This window comes from Colletotrichum spaethianum (assembly GCF_022836535.1).
Source record: "Colletotrichum spaethianum MAFF 239500 DNA, contig10, whole genome shotgun sequence".
Classification (NCBI taxonomy): Eukaryota; Fungi; Ascomycota; class Sordariomycetes; order Glomerellales; family Glomerellaceae; genus Colletotrichum; species Colletotrichum spaethianum.
In genome coordinates, this window is record NW_026054780.1 from 1,275,100 (window position 1) to 1,300,826 (window position 25,727).

General features: G+C 50.6%; 7 protein-coding genes and 2 non-coding genes across 9 annotated transcripts; 4 read left to right on the plus strand and 5 right to left on the minus strand.

The window, feature by feature from the left end:
* Positions 1–332: 332 nt before the first annotated feature.
* Positions 333–799, minus strand: ColSpa_04895 (decarboxylase NovR; the record flags this gene model as incomplete). The annotated part of the gene is made up of 2 exons (XM_049271107.1): positions 333–700; positions 787–799. The coding sequence occupies 2 exons, from the start codon at positions 797–799 to the stop codon at positions 333–335; spliced, it is 381 nt and encodes a 126-aa protein (XP_049127064.1).
* Positions 800–2,091: 1,292 nt separating this feature from the next.
* ColSpa_04896 (uncharacterized protein) lies at positions 2,092–3,609 on the plus strand (the record flags this gene model as incomplete). Its single annotated transcript, XM_049271108.1, has 1 exon — positions 2,092–3,609. One exon carries the CDS (start codon positions 2,092–2,094, stop codon positions 3,607–3,609), a length of 1,518 nt encoding a protein of 505 aa, XP_049127065.1.
* A 3,448-nt stretch (positions 3,610–7,057) lies between these two features.
* On the plus strand, positions 7,058–7,163 carry ColSpa_tRNA_127. The gene is made up of 2 exons: positions 7,058–7,094; positions 7,128–7,163. It is a non-coding gene; the product is annotated as a tRNA-Met (tRNA).
* Positions 7,164–8,721: 1,558 nt separating this feature from the next.
* ColSpa_04897 (glucan endo-1,3-alpha-glucosidase agn1) lies at positions 8,722–9,519 on the plus strand (the record flags this gene model as incomplete). Its single annotated transcript, XM_049271109.1, has 2 exons — positions 8,722–8,850; positions 8,902–9,519. The coding sequence occupies 2 exons, from the start codon at positions 8,722–8,724 to the stop codon at positions 9,517–9,519; spliced, it is 747 nt and encodes a 248-aa protein (XP_049127066.1).
* A 413-nt stretch (positions 9,520–9,932) lies between these two features.
* On the minus strand, positions 9,933–11,729 carry ColSpa_04898 (cytochrome P450 monooxygenase fum15; the record flags this gene model as incomplete). Its single annotated transcript, XM_049271110.1, has 4 exons — positions 9,933–10,921; positions 10,999–11,112; positions 11,171–11,468; positions 11,523–11,729. 4 exons carry the CDS (start codon positions 11,727–11,729, stop codon positions 9,933–9,935), a joined length of 1,608 nt encoding a protein of 535 aa, XP_049127067.1.
* A 1,196-nt stretch (positions 11,730–12,925) lies between these two features.
* On the minus strand, positions 12,926–14,374 carry ColSpa_04899 (molybdenum cofactor sulfurase; the record flags this gene model as incomplete). The annotated part of the gene is made up of 1 exon (XM_049271111.1): positions 12,926–14,374. One exon carries the CDS (start codon positions 14,372–14,374, stop codon positions 12,926–12,928), a length of 1,449 nt encoding a protein of 482 aa, XP_049127068.1.
* A 5,633-nt stretch (positions 14,375–20,007) lies between these two features.
* On the minus strand, positions 20,008–21,398 carry ColSpa_04900 (D-serine dehydratase; the record flags this gene model as incomplete). The annotated part of the gene is made up of 4 exons (XM_049271112.1): positions 20,008–20,438; positions 20,496–20,982; positions 21,046–21,162; positions 21,228–21,398. The coding sequence occupies 4 exons, from the start codon at positions 21,396–21,398 to the stop codon at positions 20,008–20,010; spliced, it is 1,206 nt and encodes a 401-aa protein (XP_049127069.1).
* Positions 21,399–22,082: 684 nt separating this feature from the next.
* ColSpa_tRNA_128 lies at positions 22,083–22,192 on the minus strand. Its single transcript has 2 exons — positions 22,157–22,192; positions 22,083–22,118 (listed from the first exon to the last, which is right to left on the minus strand). It is a non-coding gene; the product is annotated as a tRNA-Pro (tRNA).
* Positions 22,193–24,739: 2,547 nt separating this feature from the next.
* ColSpa_04901 (uncharacterized protein) lies at positions 24,740–25,612 on the plus strand (the record flags this gene model as incomplete). The annotated part of the gene is made up of 1 exon (XM_049271113.1): positions 24,740–25,612. The coding sequence occupies one exon, from the start codon at positions 24,740–24,742 to the stop codon at positions 25,610–25,612; it is 873 nt and encodes a 290-aa protein (XP_049127070.1).
* Between the last annotated feature and the right edge of the window lie 115 nt (positions 25,613–25,727).

Sequence of the window (25,727 nt, forward strand, 5' to 3'; positions counted from 1 at the left end):
GGGCTTACGCGATGGAAGCCTGAAAGTTGGAAAGCTTAATGTTAAAAATGGTCTCAAGCTGGAACATAGTTATAGTGGAAGATTTGTTTGATGAACACTACCGTTCTTGATCCATTGATGTCAACGCCCAAAGGTCAATAAATACCAGGGTCGTTCTTAAAAACCAAGCCCTTAAGAATAGTTGCTTATTGAATCACATTTCTTACCGAGTGACAGTAAAACATTACAATTTCTAGAATCCTTGTGAAAAACACATATCGAGGACTCTGTAGTCACGCGGCTGTTGTATTATGGCAGTGGACTGGAATCTTCATCCCACTATGTCTGCTACCTCACAACAGAAAATCACCCCCAGACTCTTTCAGAATTAACTGGTACTCTGGGACGAACTGCATGTACATGACTGCTGGTGTACCGGTTCCATCTTTAGTGTATTGAGCCTCCTCATCGCCGACTACTGTCTTCTTTAACCCGCTCGCCGTACCGTTAGTTCCAGGTGCAACAGACTGCTCAACCAGAAGCTGAGTATGACAAGCGCGCTCCAAGGCAATGAAAAATGCTGCCGCTTCAGCAATTGTTCCTCCGGCTGTCAAAAGTCCATGGTTCTGTAGGATGATGTTCTTGTTGGTAGGGCCAAGAGCCTCGGCAATATGCTCACCTTCCTCTTTTGCCAACACGACTCCACCGAATCCTGCGTAAACTGAGAGGTCTTTGTAGAACATGCAAGAATCTTGGACAAGTGAGTCAGTAAGTTTGTGTTTATGGAGCCTTGAATTTCACACCTACCTTGGTTCAACATCTCGATTGGCCGTCCGAACGTACTCCATGCGCGACCATATGGACTGTGCATGTGGCAAGCAGCGTTTATATCTGGTCGTCTTTGGTGCAACACCGAGTGGATAGTGAATCCCGCTGTGTTCACCGGCTTGTCGGCGCCACCAATGCGGTTGCCGTCCTCATCGATGTGGACCATGTCGGACACCTTGAGTACACCGAAGTGCACTCCATATGGATTGATCCAGAACGTGTCTGGTCTGACAGGGTCTTTTCATGTGAGTTAGCCAGAGTCTCGGAAAGTCAATAATGAAACCTAGTGCTAGGATTTCATAGCGGGTGACACATACCCCTTAGGCTGATGTGACCACTGCTTCCATCCGCGAAGCCTAACTTGGCAAAAATGCGAAATGCAGCTGCCATCTGCTCGAGCTGCCATTGTCGGGCAGCCTCTTTTGACTCGGGGACTGGTATCTGATGAAGCCGATTGACTTTACCACTTCCCACCTGACCCGAATCCAACGCTGAAACCAGCTGTGTTGGTGCTGGTGCGGGGGCGGGTGCCGTTACTCTGGTAATAGTCAACATTTTATTTGTTTCGAGGATGTTTGTTGTGTGTTATTATGAGTTGGATTATAATTGTTGAATGCTGCCCAGCTTATTCTCCGAATATCTTATCCATGTAACGAATGTTGTCAAACGCTTCGGTCTGGCAATTGTAAGAGTCAAGTGGTAGGTTGAAAACGAGGTGTCGACTACTCCGCTTTGGTTCTGCTTCTGAGAGGATGCGGATAAGCATGCGTAATGTCGCCATCTCTCGGAAACCGCCGAACCCGGAGACCAGTGCTGGGGTGGGCATAGATCACAACCCCGCAATGCCGTTAACCAGCGCTCGGTAAAGCAAGACGCGGTCGACCCCTCTTTTGGTTGTCGGCACCACCCGGCTCTATTAATGGCCCTAGCACAGCAAAGAGGCAGGTGGTGTATGTCAATTAGGAAGGTTGCTGAAACGGAGGCCTGACACAAACTCGTGCTCTCAACAATACTCTATGCGCTCGGAAGAAGCATGGAAGCCCTCAAGGTATTTGTACATAAGTTGTCGTAGCCAGGTACATCCAGAAAAGATGCCCACATCTACGCGAAGGCTCTAGTGCATATATATTATATCAGAAGTTTGGCAAGCCATCGTCAATCATCAAACCAGTTTTTCTACACATTTGTGGCTCGCCTTAGTCATATGTCCTTGCAATCACACTGTAAATAAACGCAATCTTCGGTTTGATGCTTCGAAAGCTCACAAAGTTACCCTCTGCAATCATGTCGACTAGTGTTGTTTCCGCCCCTCGACCGGCCCCTCCAGGGCAACCAGGGCCGGGTACCAGATACGTCGATACCGACACCCTCAGAACCTCCTTCGCCCTTGCTATGTCTGCTATGTACAAGTCTGAGGTGCCTTTATATAGCGACCTGGTCCAGATTGTTCAGGGAGTCAACCGAGAAGCGCAGATCAGGAGATTAAATGGCCTCGACGAATCGGCTGCTATGGAGACAAGTACCGAGCGTCTCACTCTCGAAAGACATGGCGCTATTCGCCTCGGAACCACTAAGGAGCTTCACACCGTCAGGCGCATCTTCGCCCTCCTCGGGATGTATCCTGTTGGTTACTACGACCTTTCAGCGGCCGGATTACCTATGCACGCAACCTGCTTCCGACCGATATCGACCGAGTCCCTTCAGCGCAATCCCTTTCGAGTTTTCACGACTCTTCTCCGTCCGGAGTTACTCACCTCGGGAACGGCTCGTGATGTTTCTTTGGACCTCCTCGAGAAGCGCAATATTTTCAGTGGTGTCCTTATGGAACTTCTAATTACTGCTGAAAATAACTCGGACGGACGTCTGACCTCCGAGCAGGGAGAACAGTTTATATCTGAAGCCCTAAAAACATTCAGCTGGCAGCCTCTTGCTGCAGCAACCTACGAGGAATATAGTTTGTTACGAAGCGAGCACCCAGTTCTTGCAGATATTGCCTGCTTCGGCTCTTCACATATCAACCATCTCACACCACGGGCCTTGGATATTACCGCTGCCCAGAAAGCCATGGTTGCCGCTGGTATGGCAGTCAAGAGCCGTATTGAGGGCCCGCCACCAAGGAAATGCCCCATACTCCTCCGACAAACAAGCTTTCTTGCTCTTAAAGAGAGCATTCGCTTCGCTGTAACTGGACAAGAGACCTTTATGGACGGGTTTCACAAGGCTAGATTTGGCGAGATCGAGGAAAGGGGCGCCGCAGTGACCCCCGCTGGTCGGCAACTTTATGATGAGTTGTTAAATGAGACAATGGAGACAGCCCAGAAAACCGGGAAAAGTCATGATCCGGTCGCTGTGGACCAGATTCTGAAGCAAGTCTTCCAGAAATATCCTGATGACTGGAACGAGCTACGGCGCCGGGGCCTTGTGTACTTAGAGTATAAGTGCACATCTGACGCAAGGGCCAAGGTGAAGAGTCTGTCAGGTTTAAGCACTACAGAGCCGTCTGCCTTTTTAGACCGACTTGTCTCTGAAGGCATTTTGAAGGCCTTGCCCATCACATACGAGGACTTTCTGCCATTCTCAGCCGCAGGCATATTCCAATCCAATCTGCAGTCAAGTAGCGCAGGGGAACCGGCTGTTACGACCAATATGTCAGTGAAGTCGAACTTGGAAGCCTACGAGAATGCCCTCCAGACGAAGATTCTTGATTCAAGTAAGCTTTATGAGCTGACGCAAAACATGAGCCTGGACCGGTGCGCCGAGGAATTGGAGTTGAGCCTGGACATGAGGCACTGCTTTTCTTGAGTCTTGATGCACTATTGGCTCATCAGGATAGGTGTTTGTTCGCGCATTTACTTACGCGGTACTAGAATAACTCTTATGATAAAAGTTTGTCTCCAAGAAATCACTATTATGTTTAGTCTCTCAATTCCTAGGCCTCTCAAAAGCCGTCCCCTGTATCGCCGAGTACAAAGTGGAGAATATAAAATCTCTCCGCTACGCATGTATACGAGTATCTGAGGTTGGAAATAGAACCGCAACCATCCATCTGATGTTGCTAATAGTCAAAGGGTTCTAACAAAGCCTTTGGATGACTCTGCTGCAAAGTGCTCTCGGACCAGAATCGAATACAGGTTTTAAGGGCGTTGTCAACTTTTAAGTGAAAATCATAATACTGTAAATAGAGCTATATCATGTCAAACTGTGTTTCCTACGGCGAGCCAACACCTAGCCTCCTAATACTCTCTCACCCCTTGTAGTAACTCCTGGACCAGCCACTCGGATTCTTGAGGGATCGTCAAGTCATCCAATCCTATAATCCAGTCCTGCATCGACGGAGGGTCTTCTTCGCCCATCGGAGTTTGTGTATCAATACTGGGGCCCGGGCCTACAGCTGGTACTGAGGCTGAGCCAGACTTATATCCTTCATTACAGACCATATCGATAGTTCGCTGAGACAATGCTTCGAATATGTCTCGATATGATGTGGCCAGCTTCCATCGCTCAGCAATTATTATGAGAACAGTTGTGCATGCCATGCATGTTGCAACGACGTCGGCTTGTCTAGTAGAGTTTCTTACATGCTTAGATCGCCATAAACAGTAAAGGTAGGTTAACCCGCCAAGAAACAATATGTGTAGGCTGCCCCAAGTAAACTGAACAGAGGAACTTTGGTATACTCGGCGATAGAGCATGCACATCTCTCGTGCTCGAAGCGCACATTCTTCTAGGGCTCGCTCCGTAGTTTCAGCATCAGCTATAACTGTAATTCCAGTGCCATCCGGTGTCGCGTGGGTTCTAGGGGACCCCACCATGTGGTGACGATACAGTAAGAGAATAGAGTGATCGTAGGCAAGATGGAACCAAGAACGAGAGGTGAAAACCGAAAGTGGATGTGATCGTGAGTAGTCCAACTGATCAGGCGTGTTTGTTCGCCACTCTTCTAGTTCCTGGCGAAGACCCTCGACCGTGGCTCTGTGACCGCAATCACATCGCCGAGTCAGAGGCGGGTAAAGGCTATCACTTATCTTCGTCCACAAGCGACGCAGTTTGATAGCGTGGATGAACCCCGTCATAAGGGTCGGTGGATCGGTGAGAGATGTCCGCGGAGGAGACATCAAACCGCTCGAGGTTATGTTTTCGTCGTCAATATCTAAGGGTAACTGTAAGACATGTCAGAATCGTTTCAAAATGCTTAATGAAAGTAGAGGCTGACCTCAACATCGATTGATTCATCGGATATGCCAACTGGACGACCAAGTGTGAAGGCTACCACTCTGTCAATGTCGTACGCTACCCAGAAGCACCTCTTAGAAATCTCTTTTGTCAGAGCATCTGTATTCTTATGATACCTCTCTGCACTTCGGTGATATCCGAGCTCCACACAATGGCGGATGGCCATGCCTGAGACTTTCCTTAAAAGGGGCAGCTGTCAGACTGAGTGCAGAAAGTGTGTTCCGTGCAAGGCTTACCAGAGACTCACGCCCACGGGTGATCTGATCGAGTATACGGCGCAAGATAAGATGGCTTGTATCGATGCGAGGTTGTCGAGATCGAGTACCGCAGATATGTGGTCTAGGGCCATGGAGTAGTATGCTTCAGCAGCGTCGTAGTGACTCTGGCCAAGTACTAAAGACCCTATTGCGTAGACCTGCTGAGCATGAGTAGCCTGAAGTAAACCTTGGGAGAAAAGGACTGATAGACTGACCATAAGCACGAAAAACCAGGATACTCCATTTACACTGCTAATTTGTACTTCGATACTGGACTTGAGACAACTCTCTTCCCATGTTTGAAACGTAGGTTCATGTAGGAATGGGTACTGGGGATGGATGTTGTTGAAATATGCCTCTGACAGGTTCGCCCGTAAGGCTGGCGATGGTAATCTCAAAGGTACTTCTCGAGGTACTCCTGTACCAAACCTCTTGCCACGGCCAGCATGGCTATGCTGTGAACTCCCTTCTCTGCTAGTTAGCCCCATAGTAGCGCTCACGATACGGGAGAAAGAGACAGCGGAAGATGGTCCAAAGTAATGTGGCTCCCTGCCCGCAGCACTGAGGCACAAGAGGGCGACCTCCGACGAAAGTACGTCGACATGATACTCCTCGGCGTCAATAGAAGGTGCCCGAAGGGCGTGGGGGAACTCCATTTCGTCCAAGGAAGACTGGTCCGGGAGGTTAGGAAGGGCCGGGGGCATTTGCATCGTGGGAATCGGCCGGGTAGGAACGGTGCGAGGCTGGACGGTATCTGAATCGCGGCTCTGGTTGGGGCCAAAGTGATCGAGGGCGACCTCAGGCCGTACCTGCTGCAATAGTGCTTCGAGATAGGCTACCCGGGCTTCTAGAGATTTCATGTAATCCCGGGGGCGATGCAGGCCGGTGCCGGGGTCTTCTACGAGGCAGTCTAACCCGCAATTCAGTTTACCCAAATTAACGCATCGCACGGAGCCCTCTACAACTTACCTCGTCCGGTCCTGACGCAATTCTGGCACTTGGGACTCTGTCCGTCACACTAAGACAGCTTAGCTAAAGTCGATAGGTTGATATCAGAGAGGGCGCGAAATGCAGACCTTCAACTTTTTTTGCTTGCAACCAATGCATGCCAGCATGGTACGCTCGCCAATTCGCGGACGTTTGGCTTGGTGGGTGCCAGCTCTTTGACTGCTCATTGCGACGGGGAAAACTTGATGTATAAGGATAACGAACAAGATATACCGCAGCACAACACTGATATTTGCACAGTGGGTGTTCGTATTCAGATATCGAACCCGGTATCATTGAGACTGTATGTGAGCCACCGTGGAGCGACAACGTCCGCGATTCGGATCAAACTGCATTGTGTTCTGCTGCCGGGCACACTACTGTTATCTGGTGCGGAGACCGTAATCAAAAGGTGGCCCGGGGCCTGCCGGGAAGTTTCCACCTGCCAGTTTGCTTTGGTTTCTCCAAGTATATCTGTTAGTGCACACACCGAGCTGCGGCGCCGAGTGTCGCTGGTTTCCGGCATCGGAGCGGCTCCAACTAACGTTTACCACGCCAGAGTTACGGAAGCGTCAGACACTTTGTAGTTCTGCCTATCGTATCTGAAGGGAGCCTTGGCCGTTCCTCCTCAGCACCTTTTTCAGTGGCAAAGCATATGTCGTATTCTAACCGCGGCTAGTCTTCTGTCCGTCAACTAGGAGAAGCAGATTAGGCCAGCAGCTCCATCCCGCCTTCTTGAATGAACTTGGCTTCAAAATCACACAACCTCCACAGTCTCTGTGGCTCAGTTGGAAGAGCGTTGGTCTCATATAAATTCAATATGACTCTTGAACATCAAGGGACATCCAAAGGTCGCAAGTTCGAGCCTTGCCAGGGACATTGCCTTTTGCCCCAGTAACAACATTGAACTGGATTTTCCCGCCGCCCATCTGAGCCGTTCCCGTTGCTCTGTGAACTGGCTAGCTAGCCTCTGAGAGATGCGAGGTAATTTTCTAGCTGCCGCTTAGTCGCTTTGAAGAGTGAAGAACTGTCTGTATATGTTCTTTACCACATCTAATAAAGACGTGGTGTAACTTCAAGTGCGATATTTTGAACGATGTTGTTCCTTATGGTTACTTGAACGAGCGACTATTACGTCTTGTGAGTTCAGTAGCAATGGTTTGCGCATTGACTGCAGTCAGCCAGCCAGGCTGCCGAAAGTTTTTCGCGGTAATGGAGTTACGAGGTGCCATGTACGAAATAGCACCCGAACCCGTTATTTTAGTTGGCCTCTGCAATGTCCAGGTGCTATAACAAACGCGTTTTAGGGCGCTAAAAAGCAATGTGCCAATGCATTGAACTAGGACCTGATTCATGGCATGTTCGCACCGAGGACGTTGCACAGCATGCCATAGTATATCTAAAGCATCGCTAGAGACCCGCCTATCGCTTCGAGATAGTCGGGTAGGACGGGACGTTGCTAAGCCCTCGGTTACGTAGATATGGGGCTTCCAACAACAGCCTTTTCTTGCCAAGTCTGAAGCTTCGCCATTCCACGTGTCATTTTAACTGGAGCAATTAATGCAGCGGGCGCGTCATTGCTTCGTCTTTTGTAGAACGAATGTTCTTCACCCCCTAACAACAAACGCGACAACCATGAGGAAATTCTTCAAAGACGCCAAGAAGAAGATTGAAGCCGAGATCGCGGCTATCGCTGGTGACGATGAGCCTCAACAGCAGCAGCAACAGCAGCATTATTTGCCGCCTCCGCAGCAGCCAGCCCAGGGGTTCGAGAGAGCGGTATTTGCTCATTTCATGGTATGTCGAACGACGCGTCGAAAAGGCGGAGGCCTCCCGTGATAGACTATAATAATAATGAAGCTAGCTGAGCAATACATGCGACTATACGGTTGACGAGTTCAAAGCCGACATTGGGATTGCCCAAGAAGCACACATTGACGCTTTTGTTTTGAACTTCGGTATCCATGAGGAGGCCATTGCGAAACTTCCGGATATTTTCACCGCAGCCGAACAAACCGGCTTTAAGCTTCTCATCTCATTCGACTATGAAGGAGCTGGAGCTTGGCCTAAAGAGCGGGTTATCGATATTGTCAGCAGGGTGAGTAGAACTTCGAGAGGAGAGCAGCCAACTGGGCTCAAGCGCTGACTTGGACTCTAGTTTGCCCAATCCCCGGCATATTTTAAGCGTGGATGGCAGCCCGTCGTCTCAACCTTCGAAGGGGTCAGTAGCGCTGCCGACTGGCACGAGATCAAAGCTGCGACAAGCTGCTTCTTCATTCCATCTTTCTCCTCTATTGGCGCCGAGAATGCCTTGAATACCGGCGTCACAGACGGTCTCTTCAGTTGGGCAGCATGGCCTCATGGAAATACTCGGAAGATGGACGAGGGGCTGGATACGTCGTATCGCCACTTTTTGGGTCCGCATAGGCCATACATGATGGCTGTTTCGCCTTGGTTTTACACGAATTTACCCACATGGAACAAGAACTGGGCGTGGAAGGGAGACGATCTGTGGAACGACCGGTGGAACGAAATACTAGCCATGAGACCCGAATATGTGCAGATCGTAAGTGTTGCGCACCATGCACATCGATCAGTCTTACTAACCGTAACCAAGCTCACTTGGAATGATTTTGGGGAGTCTCATTACATCGGGCCACTCCATGAGAAGCAGTTCGGCGCTTTTGAGTATGGCAAAGCGCCTTTCAACTACGTCCGTGATATGCCCCACGACGGTTGGCGTCTCCTTCTGCCTTTCCTCATCGATCTTTACAAATATGGAACAGCTACGATCACGAGAGAAGGTCTGGTGACGTGGTATCGCTTACACCCCGGAGATGCTGGCGATTCTGGTGGAACAACGGGCAACACCAGCAGTCACGGCCAGGAGCTCTTCCACCCCGCTGAGATCATGGAAGACAAAATTGTCTACTCTGCGCTGCTGACCGGTCCAGCTCAAGTGACAGTTAGTGTCGGCGGAGTCGCGGAAGAAGGATCTTGGGACGATGATGGGGTTCCAAAGGGAGGTGTTGGTGTTTACCACGGAAGCGTGCCTTTTAACAGCAGAACTGGTGAGGTGGTGATTACTATCCACCGTGGAAGCGACGTTGTTGTCCAGGTACAAGGCCGGTCTATCACGGCTGAATGTCCGCATGGAGGGATGAACAATTGGAACGCATGGGTCGGCGCTGCAAACTCGCACATGGGAACACACGCGATTGCGCATCTAGGTTGAGATAGCGCAAAGCGGATCGACCGAACGTTTAATTTGCCAGATTAAAGATGATTATGGAAGATTGGAGTTGAAATCAATGAAGCCATCATGAGTGTTGCACTATAGCTGCAGTCAGTAAAGTGCTGAAATATTTCCCGCTGCGGTCATTTGCTCACATTTGGGTACTATCTCATGGGTCTCCAACACGTAATACATAAGCCATACAAGCACCTTACGGTTACAAGCTAGTCAACTATGATTTAAAGAGGCCAAGTCAAATTTGGAATTGTCGCTCTCTGCAGGAAGTAGGTGAGGGTGGGATTGCGAGGTAGTAGAGGTGAATAACCACAGTAGCAACCAAGCAGATCTAAGGTTTATTACGGTAGATGTTTTTTCTATATTTGCTGTTTTCCATGCTTTGTCTCCTTTAAATATCAGGTCCTTTCAATAGGAAGAATCTTGATCTTCAAACCACCTTGCGGTCTCAGAACAGGGCTGGGGTTCACAAGTTTAATGTCTTTAGGATCCACGGCAGCTTCGAACTTGAAGTTGCTCAGCATCTCCACAAGAAGGACCTTGATCTCCAACAAAGCAAACACTTTGCCAATGCACTGTCGGGGCCCAACCAAGAACGTTGCGAACGAATGAGGGTTAGTGGCCTCGCCAGTGAGTCGGTCCCAACGATCCGGGTTGAATTCATCCACGTCCTCACCCCAGATACGAGAGCTTCGAGTAACCAAAGCCGGGAAGAGGTAGCATAATGTGCCCTTGGGCAAGACAGTCCCGCAGACGTCGATGTCGTTGACGGGCTCTCTTGCTGCCAGGACACCAGGTGCGTAGAATCGAAGAGTCTCCTTGATGATGTTGTCGATGTAGTGTAGGCTGTCTAGGTCCATATAGTCCGGATCAGGCTTCCTTGCCAATAGGTCGAGGACTTCCTTTCTAGCTCTTTCTTGAATATGCGGGTAAAGAGTGAAGGTATGGGATGCCCAGGTCAATGTCGTTGCTGAAGTCTCATGCCCAGCAACCAAGACGTTCATGGAGTTCTCAAGAATCTTAGCCTCAGACCATGGGTCACCGATGGCTCGCGACTCCAAGATCATGTGTGTCAGAAGATCGGGCTTCTCGCTAACATCAATCAAGCCCGAATCGATCTCTTTCACACGTTGCTGGATGATTTCTTTCAGTCTCGAACGAACACTTTCGCTACAGGCATTGAATTCCTGGTTCTCTTCGAACGGAAGTGCTCGTGTTCCAGGGATGTAGGCGTTCATGACCATGAGAAATGCACCAAAAGCCGAGGGGTCGAACATCTTGTGGTAGGCTTCGTGGAACAGCGAGGTCGACAAGGTACTCTCAAGGTCGATTCCAAGAGTGAACCACGCAACGATATCAAGTGTGACACGGCCGTAGGCAGAAGAAACTACATTTAGCAACCATGCTTGTTAGTAATCCGCGCAGACTGATACAGCCAATGATAACTATCCCAGTACCACTTACCATCCGTGATGCCATCTTGAGACTTGATTTGGTGGTGAAAGTGCTCAATGAGCTCCTTTCCTTTGCTCTTGAAGAGCGGAATTGCTCTCTTCACGTTGCTAAGCGCAAACTGGGCTAGAAAACCGCACCATTAGCGTGGTCAACAAGGCGGTGCTGCCCCGGTGCAACATACGTGACAACAGCTTTCTTTGAGACTTGTGCGCATCACCCTCTGCAAAGGCCATGCCAGTGCCCGTGACCTGGACAATGACTCTGGTATTGAATTGAGCCTTGACGAAGGAGTAACTCTTCGTCTGGAAAATCTCTTTGTAGGCCTCAAGGCTGTTGATGAGCAAACAATCGGCGTTGCCAAAACCAGTAAATTTAATGAAAGGCTCATTCGGCCACTTTCTTGTCCACGAAAGGTACGGCTCAATGGGGTTTCCAGAGCGTGCCTGGTTGATCAGATCGCCGAGCAAGAAGTGATGATCCTAGACATGCGTCAGAAAGCTTTTACTGCAGGATCTCGGGTCTCGTTTGCTTACCTTGGGGCCGGGTAGATGCCTTAACGGTGAAAAGAAGTATGGATAGATGAAGACATTGTAGATGCCTTTGGCGAGATGCCTTGCGACTGCAACAGTGAGAAGGTATCGAGCTATGGTCTGCACAGGAGACTCGCGCAAAGTTGATAACGCAGACAAAGCCCCTAGTAGCAGGACTTCATGGTACCAGGTTGGTTTCAAATATTCCATGGTGGTTCAGTTTGTAGCTTGTTTGCACAATGGCCGCTGTGTCAAGAATGAAGAACAGGAGACGAAATGGAAGGGAGCAGAGAATGCAACCTCATATCAAAGCGAGGTGGTCACACAATTGATAAACGACGCAGACTGTCCCCACAGAGAACCAATGGGTTATGGTCCTCTTTTGGTGTCTGTAGGTGTCAAGCACCGGGGGTGGGCTCCATTGAAAGAGGGTACTCCTGATTATTGCCCACTTTCGAGGGGTAATGCTTTCGAACCAGAATTGGGACCCCACTGAACGACATCAAAAAAGCATCCTTGCATAGCAATGAACTCGACTAAATAGCTACCAGCCAGTTTTGAGTTCGTTAGAATCTGGCTTTCGGTTGCTGCTGTCTTCATTGGCCATGAGGACTGAATGAGAGCACAGCAAGCGGCTTATCCCGGGGGGACTTGACCTACTTTTCAGATCGTGGCAGCGTACAACCAACTTATTCAGACCCAACATGAGAAAGATGTTGGAACGGAAAGTAATGCCTAATGTGAAGCCTTCCCAAGACAGCTGATTGGTCCGATGTGCACCAGCGTTACATTATGTCCGTGTCTGGATTAGTACAGCAGGGTCTTTGCTGCAAGAGACTGCCGATCTAGCTGTGTACCCGTTGAAGAATTTACCAAACCAACAGAATACTGGTAGTTAATAAGCGCGTCAAGCATTTTCTCATGTGCGGTTTCGATAAGAAATGGGTAATCAGACGAACAAGATGCTTAGTCTGGATGGTGTTCCCGAGTCAGGGTGGTTGATTGGTTCATGATCCCACTTCACCATACCTGAAAAGTCAGAGGGGTAGGTATTGGGTGTCGACTTTTCCACTAAATGGGAATGGGCCACTTTCCCGTGGGTCAAAGTTCTGCTGTGCCAGTAGGGGAGCACCTCAGTCTTTGTTTGTCGGCTGTCGCGGGTTGTCCCTGCACGTGTAAACTTGTGGAAGCCAAACAACCTCGCTGCCATTTGACATCCGCTAAGCCTGCCTGTTCCGATCATTTGAGCCACTCCAGGGCCGCACAGGTGACAAATGGGCGGGAGGGCCCGCGTTTGTCAACGGCTGATCGATCGAACAGTCCCTTGAGCGGGTGTGCTGAGTCAGTAACACCCACACGTGAGACTACTGGAAAACTAATAGTACATTCTATTCGGCTACCTGTCATTAGCAGCGGTCTTGTGCTGGCAGACCATTGACAGGTGTCAGTCTATCTCGATATGTCTTTTCCGCAAAGTCAATGAACCGTTCCACATCCTCTGCCGTCGATATAAAGCCGAAGGAAATACGTACGGCTCCAACCGGAGCAAGCAGCCGTACGTAGTCATCTAAAGAGTTGCTCTGAACCTGGTTCAGCGGCTCCAACGCCCTTTTGTTCAGACCAAAGGCTGTTTCGCCAGCGCCTGGGTTGCAGAAGCAGCCGGTCCGCAGTGATATCTTTTGCGTCGACGACTCCACGGCGACCAGCCTCTCGTCCACCACTCTGCCGCCTACGTCTAGGAAGTTGAAACATATTGTACCGCCCCTTGATATCATATTCGTCGGACCATAAACCCTGGTCACCGGCGACCCGTCGCTGTGTTCCAGGGTTCGTAGACGATCAAGACACCATGCGGTCAAGCACTGGACTCTGGTAGCGATCAAGGGCATCCCGATTCCGTCCAGCCAGTCCAACCCAAAATGAACGTCTGGAATCGATAAGAAGTTGACTGTGCCATCTTCAAAGGCCGCTTCGTCTGGGGCCATAACGTGCCAAGGTATCCCAACTGACGCCGCCGTGATTGTGCCCCCGGAGAACCAAGGTCGCGTGCTGGCCAGTCGTGACAGAGCGTCGCGCCGCACGATCAGGCAGCCGACCCCGGTCGGATACCCAAACAGTTTGTACCAACTGACGATGACGAATTCTGGTTGGACGCCAGAGGGGGACAGATCGAGGATCGAGGTCGGTAAGTAAGCCGCGGCATCAAGCAGCACGTCATAACCCTGCTGCTGTGCCACGCCGATCCAAGAAAGCGGATGACGCACACCACTAAAGTTGCTCTGGGCCGGGTATGCGAACAAACCGCTCCTGCGGGGGGCTGCCGAACCGAACAACCCTGTCTTGCGAGGCTTTAGTGCTGACATCAGATCAGATGAATCTACCCTCAGCTCCGGAGCGCGGACGGGGATATATACAGTCCGGGCATGGTTTCGGCGCGCAAATTCCCTCAGACCGTTGACCGAGTTGTGGTTGTCGGATGTGAGGACAAGCCTCGTTCGCCGCTTGAAGGGATAGGCCTCTGCGACCAGTCTTGCTGCGCCTGTCGCGTTCGGGGTGAAAATGACAGTGTAGTCATCCGGGGATGCGTTGAGGTAGGATAGGACGCGAGCTCTGGTATCTTCCACAAGGTTGGTAGCAGACTGGCTCGTTGGATTTATGGAATGGGGGTTCCCGAAGAGGGTTTGCTCGAGTCGAGCTTCGTGTGCACGGAATTGAGACTGCGCAGCGAGGCCCGCGCCAGTGAAATCGAGATAGAGGTGTCCTTGCTTGTCGAGGTAGCCGTAGTCTGTTGCGCGAAGGTCGTCCAAACGGGACGTTGACTTGTAATCTGGATAGCTGGCGAGGATGCTTTCCATCCTGATCTGCCTCAAACGAGGAATCGAGCTATACAAGTCCCCGATATCTTGCCTAAACAAATACAGAGGCGTGAAGATTGATTGAGGAGAAAGACAAAGTGCTGGAGGTGCCATCCACCCGGATGTTATATGCAGACCTGCACTGGTATGTGGCTACTCGCGCCGAGAACTTCACTAAGACAGTGTCCACGCAAACCCGACAGTCCAAACTATTTGAGACACCTGAACCCCTTGGGGTTCGAGCTGGTGAGTAGCTTCCTCCGCTAGTGTTGCTCTCCTACCGCTGGGGAGTGGCACCCAGCGAAGAGGCTCCAGGGTTCGAGACTCTAGTCCATTGAGCTAAAAAAAAATTGGCCCAAATGATCTTTGGTGTCGCATGCAACGCCCTTGAACACTGCAATGGGGACGATCCAACCCAGGTACACTGCGAGCACATCGCAAACTGTGCTGCATACGTACCTGTTGTCTGGCTGCACATCCACTGCGTTGTGTTACCTGACTTCAGAATCCTTGGAAGCGTGTTACTGTTTTTTCTTCGGTTCAAGTGCAAAGCAACCTGCACAAGGTGAGGGGATCGCCGAGGTGCAGCAGCAAACTGGGTGGCACGAATGTCTCAAGCACCCAGTACCTACCAGCAAGAATGTACGGGAATGTACGGCATTCACTAAGGAATTCCTGACAAACCAAGCGGTGTGATATCGCTTGGCGCCACCGCGTTGGCAGTTTCGCACAAGTCCGGGGGATGTACGGGACTGCGCTGCTAGGGAAGACACTATGACTGACGTATCTGTGTGAGGCACGAGGGGAAGGTCATCTGAGATATTGACGTCGGGGCTCCAGCATCGCTATTCTGGTAAGTCAATAACATCTGCTTGGCGGCAGTGCTACGCAGCTTATTGCCAGCTGCCTGAGCGTTGACTGGTGAACATCCCCTGCCCTGGACATGCTGTTTGCTTCGGCCTGCATGTGCAAACTTCCATGAACGCGTTAGCACCACTAATCCAATACGCACACGTGTTTAGTGGCAGTACATCACGACGGACTAGTTTCCCTGGGAAGCGTGGGCATTCAATCCAACCCGCTGTGCCTCAACGGCCTACGGCCGTAAACCGGTGCGCCCCAGGGCGGTTTACAGGCATTCGTAACGAAGGTAGACAGGGACGGTTTACGGCCTCTGGTTAGGGTTTTACGATGGACCTGTCCGGCGGCGGTTATCTTGTGTGCAGCCTTCTCAAGGCCATCGCCACATGTTGGCGTGCAGCCTAGTCGATGCAACTGTGCCGCAAGACTATGAGTAGGTACCCTATGCACTGACTTCTTCAGTGCCTCCCCTCCCCAATGGCCCGCGAAACGGAGCCCTTCACAGACCTAGCTACCGTGCCAATATTGATCCACTCACGTTTTTTCTCCACAAGTAGGATTTAAGACATCTCAGCTCGAGACGTGGTGGTGTGTAAGACGAGCGACGTGCAGGACACCTAGTCGAATCTGCACTGGTGCCAGCGCAGGTTCGCTAGATTCAGAGGGTTGATTGGTTGGCTCGCACCAGCTACGTCTTCGCGAAGATCAACGAAGAACAGACCCATTTAGCCCAACACACACCATTGAGCGGGACAAAACACGCGGCTTGCGGCAATTATTCCCGCCCCAGTGTGCACCCATTCAAGTCGCATACCTCTCCTTTTCGCAATCCTGTTGTGGATTATCCCAAAGTGAGTAGCTATAAAGTTGAATAACCTCAATTGCATACATTTTCGAAACTCCATCTAATGCCTTCAAGGATGGACTGATGAAAATCCTGCGCACTGTTGCAGCAACACTGTCAATCTATTCCAAGCTCCGCCAAAACGATAAACTTAGGACACCATTGATTTTTCTTTGATTTTCCTCCTGGATGTCTATGTTAATTGCGGAATTAGTAAATGTAAATATATATTCATCTACATGCTGCGACAAGTATGTTTTTTTCTTTTGCTCATGTCAACTTGCTAGAGTTTAAAGGTTCAATAAAATAGAAGTGGCCAACAGAAAAGAAGGGACAAACAAGACGAAGAGAGTGATCAGATCATTACATCTGTCACGCTTGACTGCTGCAGTACTACCAGGTAGACAACACGGTGAGGGTAGCTTAGGAGTTTTTGCCATCGTTGTCGACCTCGTCTGTCTTATCGCATCGCAGACGCTCTTCTACACAGATCGTTGATCTCGAGATCCGTTTCACAGTCGCTCTGAAACAAAAACAGGATTAAGAGCATTTCGAAGCTGGAGTGATCAAGATTCAAAAGTAGATGATGTTCCTATTCGATATGGAGAAAGGCTTGTGTCTTCTCACATCTTTTTGAGATATCCGTTCGGAATATATTGAGATAATCTCTGTCATCTGTGACGTAGCAAGAGTAGAGTTCTATCGATGACGTGCCGGGTGAAAATGAACAAATCAGAGAGAGTATCAAAGGACACAAAATGATTTGCCTTGAGCTTGTTTGGGGGGTTTCCCACCAGCTTCGTCAGTGGCTCGAATGCTAGACTCGATAGTATACTAAGCAGAATCTCTCAGTTCCTAAAGGCGCCGAGCTTTTGTTACAATGTGTACACGAATCCAGCGTCAAACCATACGTATAGCTATTGGCTCTGCAAGATTTTAGGTACCCGCGCAATGCTCTTACTTATTTTGCTTCTTGTCGTTTTCTGAGCGAAGGGATCTAAGTAGCCCAGCGTAAGTTATGATGCACAGAAGCCACCCAAAGCTCAAGGGACTTACTCTATATGATGGTCATTGCAGCTTAGCTCCTAGGAAAACTCCAAACGCAAGAACGCACCACATATTCAACGGCCGAGTTTTCACCACCGCCGCATCAACTAAAGCTATCAGGGCTTGACAGCACACATGTAGAGATTATCATAGCACGAGTCTGACCTACTAACCATGTCTCTTTAGTTAAGTCTGCTGAGGAATTTTTTAAACCAGAATACATCCTTGCACTTCCCCCGCAACACACCAGGCACAGGTCAAGTGGATTAGCGGGGGATGGCTCGTTGCTTCCATATTTCTTTCAGAACAAGGCAATGAGATTTCGACAGCGGCGAGTTAGGCGTGATATGACATAGTTGTATATAGTTGTCGTAAGGGTAACCTGGCCGAGACAGAGCATGCGGGGTAACCAATCCGATGCTTTACCGCGCTCACGACCGGTGTCAAGTGGGTCTGCGGGCTCGACAGACCGCGCTCGAGACAATGAAGAGTGGTCTCTCGACCGACCCCGGCAAACTTTTCCTTATCTGGTCCACGCAGGTGCATCCGACGACATCAACTTCTTGCCAGCGTCTAAACTATCCATCACATCGATATCTAAGCACTATCCCAATGTGTCTTTATCATTGACCTTAACCCTTGACTGCAACTTTCTCCAGAATCTTGCAGCGGTGCGGTCGACTTGGCATCGTGTTCCCCTCCACCGCGGCTAATTCCGGTCATGTCGTCGGCTACCAAACCCCGCCGCACGCTTGCGGGTCCGATCTTCCGCGTCCGGACGGGATGCTTGACGTGCCGCGGTCGCAAGAAGAAATGCGACGAGACTAAGCCGCGCTGCCGCGGCTGTGAGCGGAACAAGTTGGAATGTCAATGGCCACCAACGGGATCCCACCATGGAGTTGCGCGCACAGCTCCTGAGGCTTCAATCTCACAAAACGCGTCTCAGGGCACCGGACAACCTGGAGCCCCGTCAACGGCATCCCCAGAAAGCTCAACAGGTGCACATCAGAGCCCCCAAGCCGTCCGAGATTCCTCGCTTGGTGTCGAGGCGTTTAACTTCGCATCACAGCCCACATCCTCAGAGTCTCCCGCTGCTACCACGATCGGCTCTAGTCCGGGGTTGAGCGCTCAGTCAACCGGCACTATAGCTGCACCCGTCACAACAACTACAAGTCCCGCGACCACGGCTCATCACATTCAAGATGCGGAGTTGACATACCAGTTCAATGCACCCAATGACAGTGCAATCGCCGGCTTATTACCCGACGATGCTCTATCTTTCTCGGGCATTGATGGCGACGACAGGGACGATGATGAGACTGTCGATCAGCTGGTGTGCTCACCACTCCGAAGAGTTTCGGATGCGAGCAATTTCGTGCCAAGGGGGATGAGGTTGCTCGGTGGAAACCATGACGATAACTCTCTGGAACTGCTAAGCCACTACTTGAGTGCGACAACAATAAGCATGGCCAACGGGTCTACGATGGACAACCCCTTTTCTGTGCAACTCATACCACTGGCGTTTAGCAGCGACCTTGTTCTTCACCTACTTCTTACTCAAAGCGCTGTTCATCGGGCGGCCAAATCGCTGGTCTCAGCAGACAGAGTTGCGACAAAATACTACAATCAATCGCTGCGACTCTTCCAACAAAATATCTCCACATTCATGGGCGGACAACATGGAGAGGAGACATTGATATTGGGCATTGGAGCCTTGATCCTTTGCCTTGTGGAGGTAAGTGCGAATTTTTGTCTCTTTCGTTGTCTCTTGGCAGGAGGACTTCCGTGCATCAAGGGTGGCTCGTCCGGTTATTGACACTTTCGTAGACTGCCAAGGGCGACGTAAATGGGACCATACTCGACCACCTCATGGCAGCGCAATCACTCATTCTTCCTTTCTTATCAGCAAACAACACGATGCTCCACAAATCACTCAAGGACTTCTTGACGGAATATTACCTTTACACGGCGACGGTCAGCATGATATCTATTGACGCGCGCTTAAGCGACCAACTCTTCCTAAGTAACGATTTGTTACTTCTTGCAACAGAGCTTGTTGCATCTTCATATATCGGTAGCCTATGTGGCTGCTGGCTTGATCTAATACTTCTAATTCCGTCTGTTTTTGACTTGGGCCGGCGCATGATGGGACATGAAGATGACCCCAACTGGCAGCCCTGTGCGGACGACTTTATCCTTTTCGCTCAGCTGTTGAGCCAGATACAGAATTGGCAGCCCAACCCGACAGTAGGCGAGAATGTTGCTCTAGCGGGTTACATATACCAAAAGTCTCTGCTCTTATACCTCCACACAGCATTGCACCCTATTTCCCGGGGCAATAGCAGTTTGCACTCAGTAGCCGTACAGGCCGCTCTGAATGGAGCCCTCTCGCATCTTGCCCGACTAGACCCAAGCGTACGCATAAATACAAGCCTGTGTTGGCCCATCACCATCATCGGCTCTTGTGTCACGGATACGGGGCAGCAAGCGTTTCTGCATGAGAGGCTGGGTCATATGTTTGCTACCATTGGTCTGGGTAACATCCGCCAGACCTCTGTGCTCCTACAGCATATCTGGGACCACAACGAAGTGACACCAACGGATATCGGTGCAGGGCCGTGGAACGTCTGTCGTGTGATGAACGAGAAGCAGATTTGGATTTCTTTTGCTTGAACAACCTGGAAGACATTTTTACATGGCTGATCTTGATGGGAAAAGGCGATCAGTACGCACTATGGGATTCTTCATTGATATCGGGTGCTCAGAAGGCGCCAGTAGGGCTTGAGGGATACTGTTTAAGTGGGGTGTAACTCGGTAGGCAAGCGAAAATAGTACTGGATTTCTTTTCCTATGTATACCAACGAGATCAAACCTCGGGTGATTACCAGCCCTTCCACGGCACCCAGGTGTCTCTAACAACGTCATTCTCGTCCACGACATAATACACATAGAACGCTGCTGCGGTTATACACGCATGCTGGATATTGAGGAAAACCTTGTCTCCAACCTGGAAGCTGGCCTCCACGTCTCTCTGCTCAGGTTCGGTGTTCTTCGATCCCGGGCTCTGGACCTCGCCCACGATACCGTGCTCTTGCGACATTCGTACCACCGCCCAACCCGGCTTCCCAACTACACTGCCGAAGCCAGGAGAAGGCCCACTCTCCTTCGACAAGGCAATGGTTCCGGCGTTGATGAGGGCCTCGTTTCTTTCAGGGTACACACTACAGACCTCGGCGAGGACGCGAATGGCTTGGTCTTCAGAGCCAACGAGCCCCGTTGCAACTTGCTGGAGGTCGTTTGTAGGAAAATTTCCTAGATATCAAGGTGATCAGTTGATCGGTCACTTTAGGCGTTTGCAACGTTTCTTACCGGCGTGAAGCTCCAGTGTCACGTTTTCAGGAATTGCCGTTCTAAGGCTGCCAACAACATGCGCTGTGGGGGTGGCCCCTACGGATAGGGTGAGCTTCTGCTCTCCAACAATTAACTTTGCAGCACTCAGAACACCATTAATCTCCACTGCAAGAACACTCTCTGCCTCTTCTTGAGTGCGGCAACCGTAGGAGTGGCCGGCATGGCAGTAGAAACCGTACAAGGAGACGGCTGACGACTCGTTGACGCGTTCGATGAGCTTCTGGAGACGCTCACTCCCGAGGGGCAGGCCCGCCCGCTTTGAACCCACATCAAGTTTGATGTATATATCCCAAGCCGCTGGAGAGGTCTCGGGGCTTTTCTTTGCGAATTCCTCAAGGAGAGAAATCTGCTTCTCATGGTCAATCATCAGAAGAATTTTTACAGATTTTCGCAGGTCGCTCAAAAATGGAATGGCTCCTGACGCAGGAGGGAGTCCATAGAGAACCTAAGAGAGTAGGCTTGTTAGCCCTCGAGATCGTAATTCCTGGCATGCTGAAGATGAGTTTACCTCATCGAGAATACCCTCTTCAGCCAGGGGTAATAAACCACGAATTTCCGACAGTGTAGAAGCCACGGTCTTCTTGAACTTGCCATTGCCAAGCATCAGACGGGTCACTTCAAGGCTCTGCGACCCAGTCAGTTTTTCGGGCGAGCCACAAGAGAACGGGATATTCTGGGTAAATCATGCACCTTCAGTGTCTTCACATGGGGCCTAAGAGTGACTCCAGCCTTTTCCACATCTTGATGCAGTCTCTCAACATTCTTCTTGATGACCGGCAAGCTCAAAATGAGTGAGGGCGATGGCAGGTCTGACGCCTTGGAGCCGATAAAGGAGCGATGATTCTGCAACGAGTAGTCCATGGTGTTGTACGTTATTGTCGTTGCTGATGCAATGTTTTGCGTCCAAAGCGTTGGCGTGATGATCCAAGAGAAGATTGGCTTTGATAGCAATCCCCTAAGCTTCACGTGGGCCAGTAGGAGGACAGATGTTGACCAGGGGTACGGACGCGATCGAGGCCGCCGAGAACGGCGATAGGAGCGGCACAAAGTGGGACCACGTGGGCATTTCCCCTAATGAGTCTTCAGCTCCGGCGCCGGCAGTGTTGAGCGCGGGAAACCCGGTGATTGGTAGAGGGTTTGCCGCTAGTTAACTCCTATCGCCGAATTCTTCTTGACTTCCGAGTTGAGTGCACGTTTGGGGCCATTTCAACACTGGATGAAGCGATGGTCAAATGCCGGGATGGTGGAGAGATAACTCCTGTAAATTGTGGAAAGGCACTACTGAATATCTTTTTCTGTATGTACGTAATATCTAATTCCTCCAAGAAGATTTGATCGATGGACTGATGGAGAGTTTTACTACCTATGTTTTAAATTCTGTGCCTGCTCGTGCTGTTTATCTCATCACTACGTTCATCATTGTCCATCGACGTCAATCAGAGTACGTTTGCTAGTCACGTCCATTCTGTAAATACTAGGCTACTGAAGATTGCCTGATACGTAATATTAACACTAGATAGAGACTGGCAAAACAAATCGTTATGAGGGCTCAATCGGGATTCGAACCCGAGACCTCGCCCATTCCCGCTGAGCTGAAGGGTTGTGATAATACACAAGCACCCGAAGGGCGAATCATACCACTAGACCATTGAGCCGATATCGGATCTTCGTAGACGAAGACCAATGGTTGGGGCGTGGGTGATTATTCGTTTGCCATGGACGTAAGGATAAATGAGTTGCGGGTCGGTAGTGGGACGTGACTTGTTGTCTCTAAGTTTTCTCATATGTCAGCTTATAGATAGGCACGACGGTTACACATGCAACATGAACCATAAATGACTGCTGACCGTCTCCGGCGTTATTGCTTAGGCTCGAATCGGGTCTCACATTGCATACTCTAAGGCTACGACAATCATAGATCATCCTGTCCCGGTGTCAAAGGTTATGTGCAAACTCGACAATTGAAATGGCCTGGTGTTGTTGCCACAAACAAACAGCCAAGTACAACCCGCTCGAGGCGGGCACCGTATCATTGAAGTGTAGTTCGCCTCTGGATGTTATGTATGTGTTGCAATCATTAGGGTGGGGAACAAGAACACTAAGTAGTTACCGGATCTATGACCAAGTACATGGTTATACTTTATACTAGTACCGTGTCTTATATATCATATACAGCACTCGGTGTTGGTATCTTAAAGTTTGCCCGTGACGTGACTTCGCTCTTTCAGGTTCCTCTCGGCCGACAACACCATACAGACATGTGTGCTCAGCGCCACTACGTCTCCGCCCTGATCTAAAACTATGACCTCAAGATCCAGTCTACCATTTCGAATCACCTTGGCCATTGAACGGATGAAAAGCCACTCGGCGCCCTCTTCAGGCAACGCCTTTTTTATATCCAGATTCAACGCAAGAGTTGGATACCAAAACATCTCGTTTGACCGGAACGGAGTCTGTTCCTCGTCTCGCTTTGGTCTCCATGCTTCAATGACGGTTGGATACGCATCGGCAACGAACCCAAGCGAAGCGTTGGTGAATTTCTGACCTGATTTTAGCCGCAGCCACAGGTCCACAATACCCCGACGTGTTCCCTCGCGCGGGACATAGTACTCGAGATTGTTTTGTGCGCGTACATATGAGTTTGCACGAGCATTGAGTTTCTCTCTCCTCACCCAGTGTGGATCTTTGTTTAGAGAGAGAAGGGCAAAGTCGGCTGGTTTGGTGGGAGGGGTCATCGTCCACCCTGTTGAGAGGGTGAGGCCCTTCTCGGCAACCAAACGCGTGTTGATGCAATAGCCAAGGACCTCCTTTCGTGAGTTCGATGTGAACCAAGGGGCTGATGGTAGCAGTTCATGTTGGTAGAGTGAGACGTGCACTGTCGAGAGATTCCGGCCGATCTTAACCTCGTCCACAATAAGTATCGCAGGCCCTATTTCGGTACGATTCACGTATTCAAAATGTGCAGATATGGTGTCTGGCTGACCGCGCTCTGCCAGGTGCAGAGCTGCCGCGCGCAGCATTACAGACGCGACGTAGCCGCCATTTGGGACTGCATGGCGTCAGTTCAACGCGTGAACTGCATAGAAAATTTTCGTTACTGACCGGACCCAGTGCACCAGCCTGGAGCGAGATTGGCACTATATACATTCGAATGTAATCTCGTTGCCTTCGTGGCTTCGCTGAACGGTACAAGCTCATCCGGGGTTGACATGGTGCCAACTGCACGCTATGTGACCCGATGAGGATGACAACGGTACTTAAAGGCGAGCGAAAGTGCGCAAATGCGGACGCTCAACAGGCTGCGGACGCAGGAAATGCTGGATCTGTCTAAGATTGGTGGGTGATGCTTTCAACGTCGCATGGGTATATTGCTGAGTGAGGTATGAGGCGTCGATGGGATCTGGTGAAGTTGGTCCAGTTCATCTCAGGGGCCGTGACGACAGTGTATCCATTCTAGAACGGCGCTAACCGCAGCCAATGCATCTTCAAGATTAGCGATGAATGTCGGTCGGAATTCGTTCTGCTGCGCCGACCGTCTGTGCCTCGGCTCCGCGCATGTCACCTGACCGGCCAGCGGCTGCATGAACCCAAGACATGGCGCCAGAGACTGAACGCTTGGCCCCTTTCAGTGGAAGCTGTGCCTCGGTAAGTGGACCAGATTCCTATTGTTTTCTGCTTATTTGGGCACACTGCCAAGCTCCGTCTTATGGTGGCTTGAGGTCATGTTCCAATCACACACTCTGCGGCTCCCACGGAATTGATAGCCCCCTAGAACGACGTACAGACGCCGTAATATTGACCAGCCGGGAATGAGAGCCCACAAACCCGACGCGCAAAAACAAAAGATACACTCAAGCCACGAATCCTCCGTGTGTCCAGAACCAGCCCTTGTAAGGAGAGGAATAATGCTCCGACGAAGCCCCAGCAAGTCAGATCCATGTATCCACGGCATCTCAACGAGACGTCCGCACATGCCGACCGACCTTCCGGCTCTTTGATAAGATTGTCGCCGAGACAAGATCAGTCATCAAGAAATAGCCTCGGGGTGGAGATATGAAGTCCCTCATCCCCTGCTGACAAGAAATTATACTCATACTCAAAACTCATGCTTACCTGCCCAAGATCTAATTCTTCATCGCACTTACTTGGTCGGGCTCTAGCCTTTCTCCATCACCGCCAAAAAAAAAAAAAAAACCCTCACAATGGCCGCGAAACCGGAACGTTTCCCCGGCTTCAAAACCGTCACAGACCAGATCTTCGTTCGCGAAGGAGAAGAGCTGGCTGACGGCGCACAACCATCCCCGGACCACCCAAGAGTCGTCATTGTCTACAGCTGGGGTGATGCTGTTCCAAAGCATGTCACCAAGTACACCGATGGCTTCCGCAAGCTCTTCCCTCATGCGAGGCAAATCGCCGTTCTGGGACCCATCTTGAAGGCCATGAGACAGGACCTCGCAACCCGCGCAGACAACATGAGGCCCATCATCGACCTCGCCTACCCAGAAGCGGACTCGGCGACGACAACCCCCAACGAGGATGCAGTCTTGCTGCACGTCATGTCCAACACTGGCGGCATCAACTACGCCGGCACTCTCTACGCGTACCAACAGAAATACGGCCGTCCCATGCCGCACCGTCTATCCACTTATGACTCGACCCCCGGCAGCGTGGTCTTGACGAAAGACAACCTCAAGCGCTGGTCCCTCGCCATGGCTCTAGGAACAGCCAACTGGTTCCCTTGGCCCTTTGTCGTAACACAGTGCATCATGGCCATTTTCCTCCTGTTCAACCAGACCTACGAATATCTCGTCGGCCGCGAGAGCGCGCCTGTTTTCAGCGTCAAAGCCATCGGCGATCCAAAGTACGTCTCCAAGGGCTCGCGCAAGCTTTTCTTGTACAGCAAAGAGGACCCTCTCATCGGCTGGGAGGACATCGAACAGAACATGGCGGAGTCGAAGGCCAAGGGCTACGCATACAATGCTGTCATCTTCGAGGGCAGTGGTCATGTCGAGCACATGCGCATGTTCCCTGACCAGTACTGGGGTGCTATTGCAGCCGCGTGGAAGGCGACGTGAGATTTTCTGCAAAGAAAATTGTTGAAGCACGCTAGTGAGCATCTTGGCGGTCCAATGCGATTGGTCTACTTCGTCTTACCGCGGAAGCTTTGACCCGCAGTGGTTTTTTTAGCGA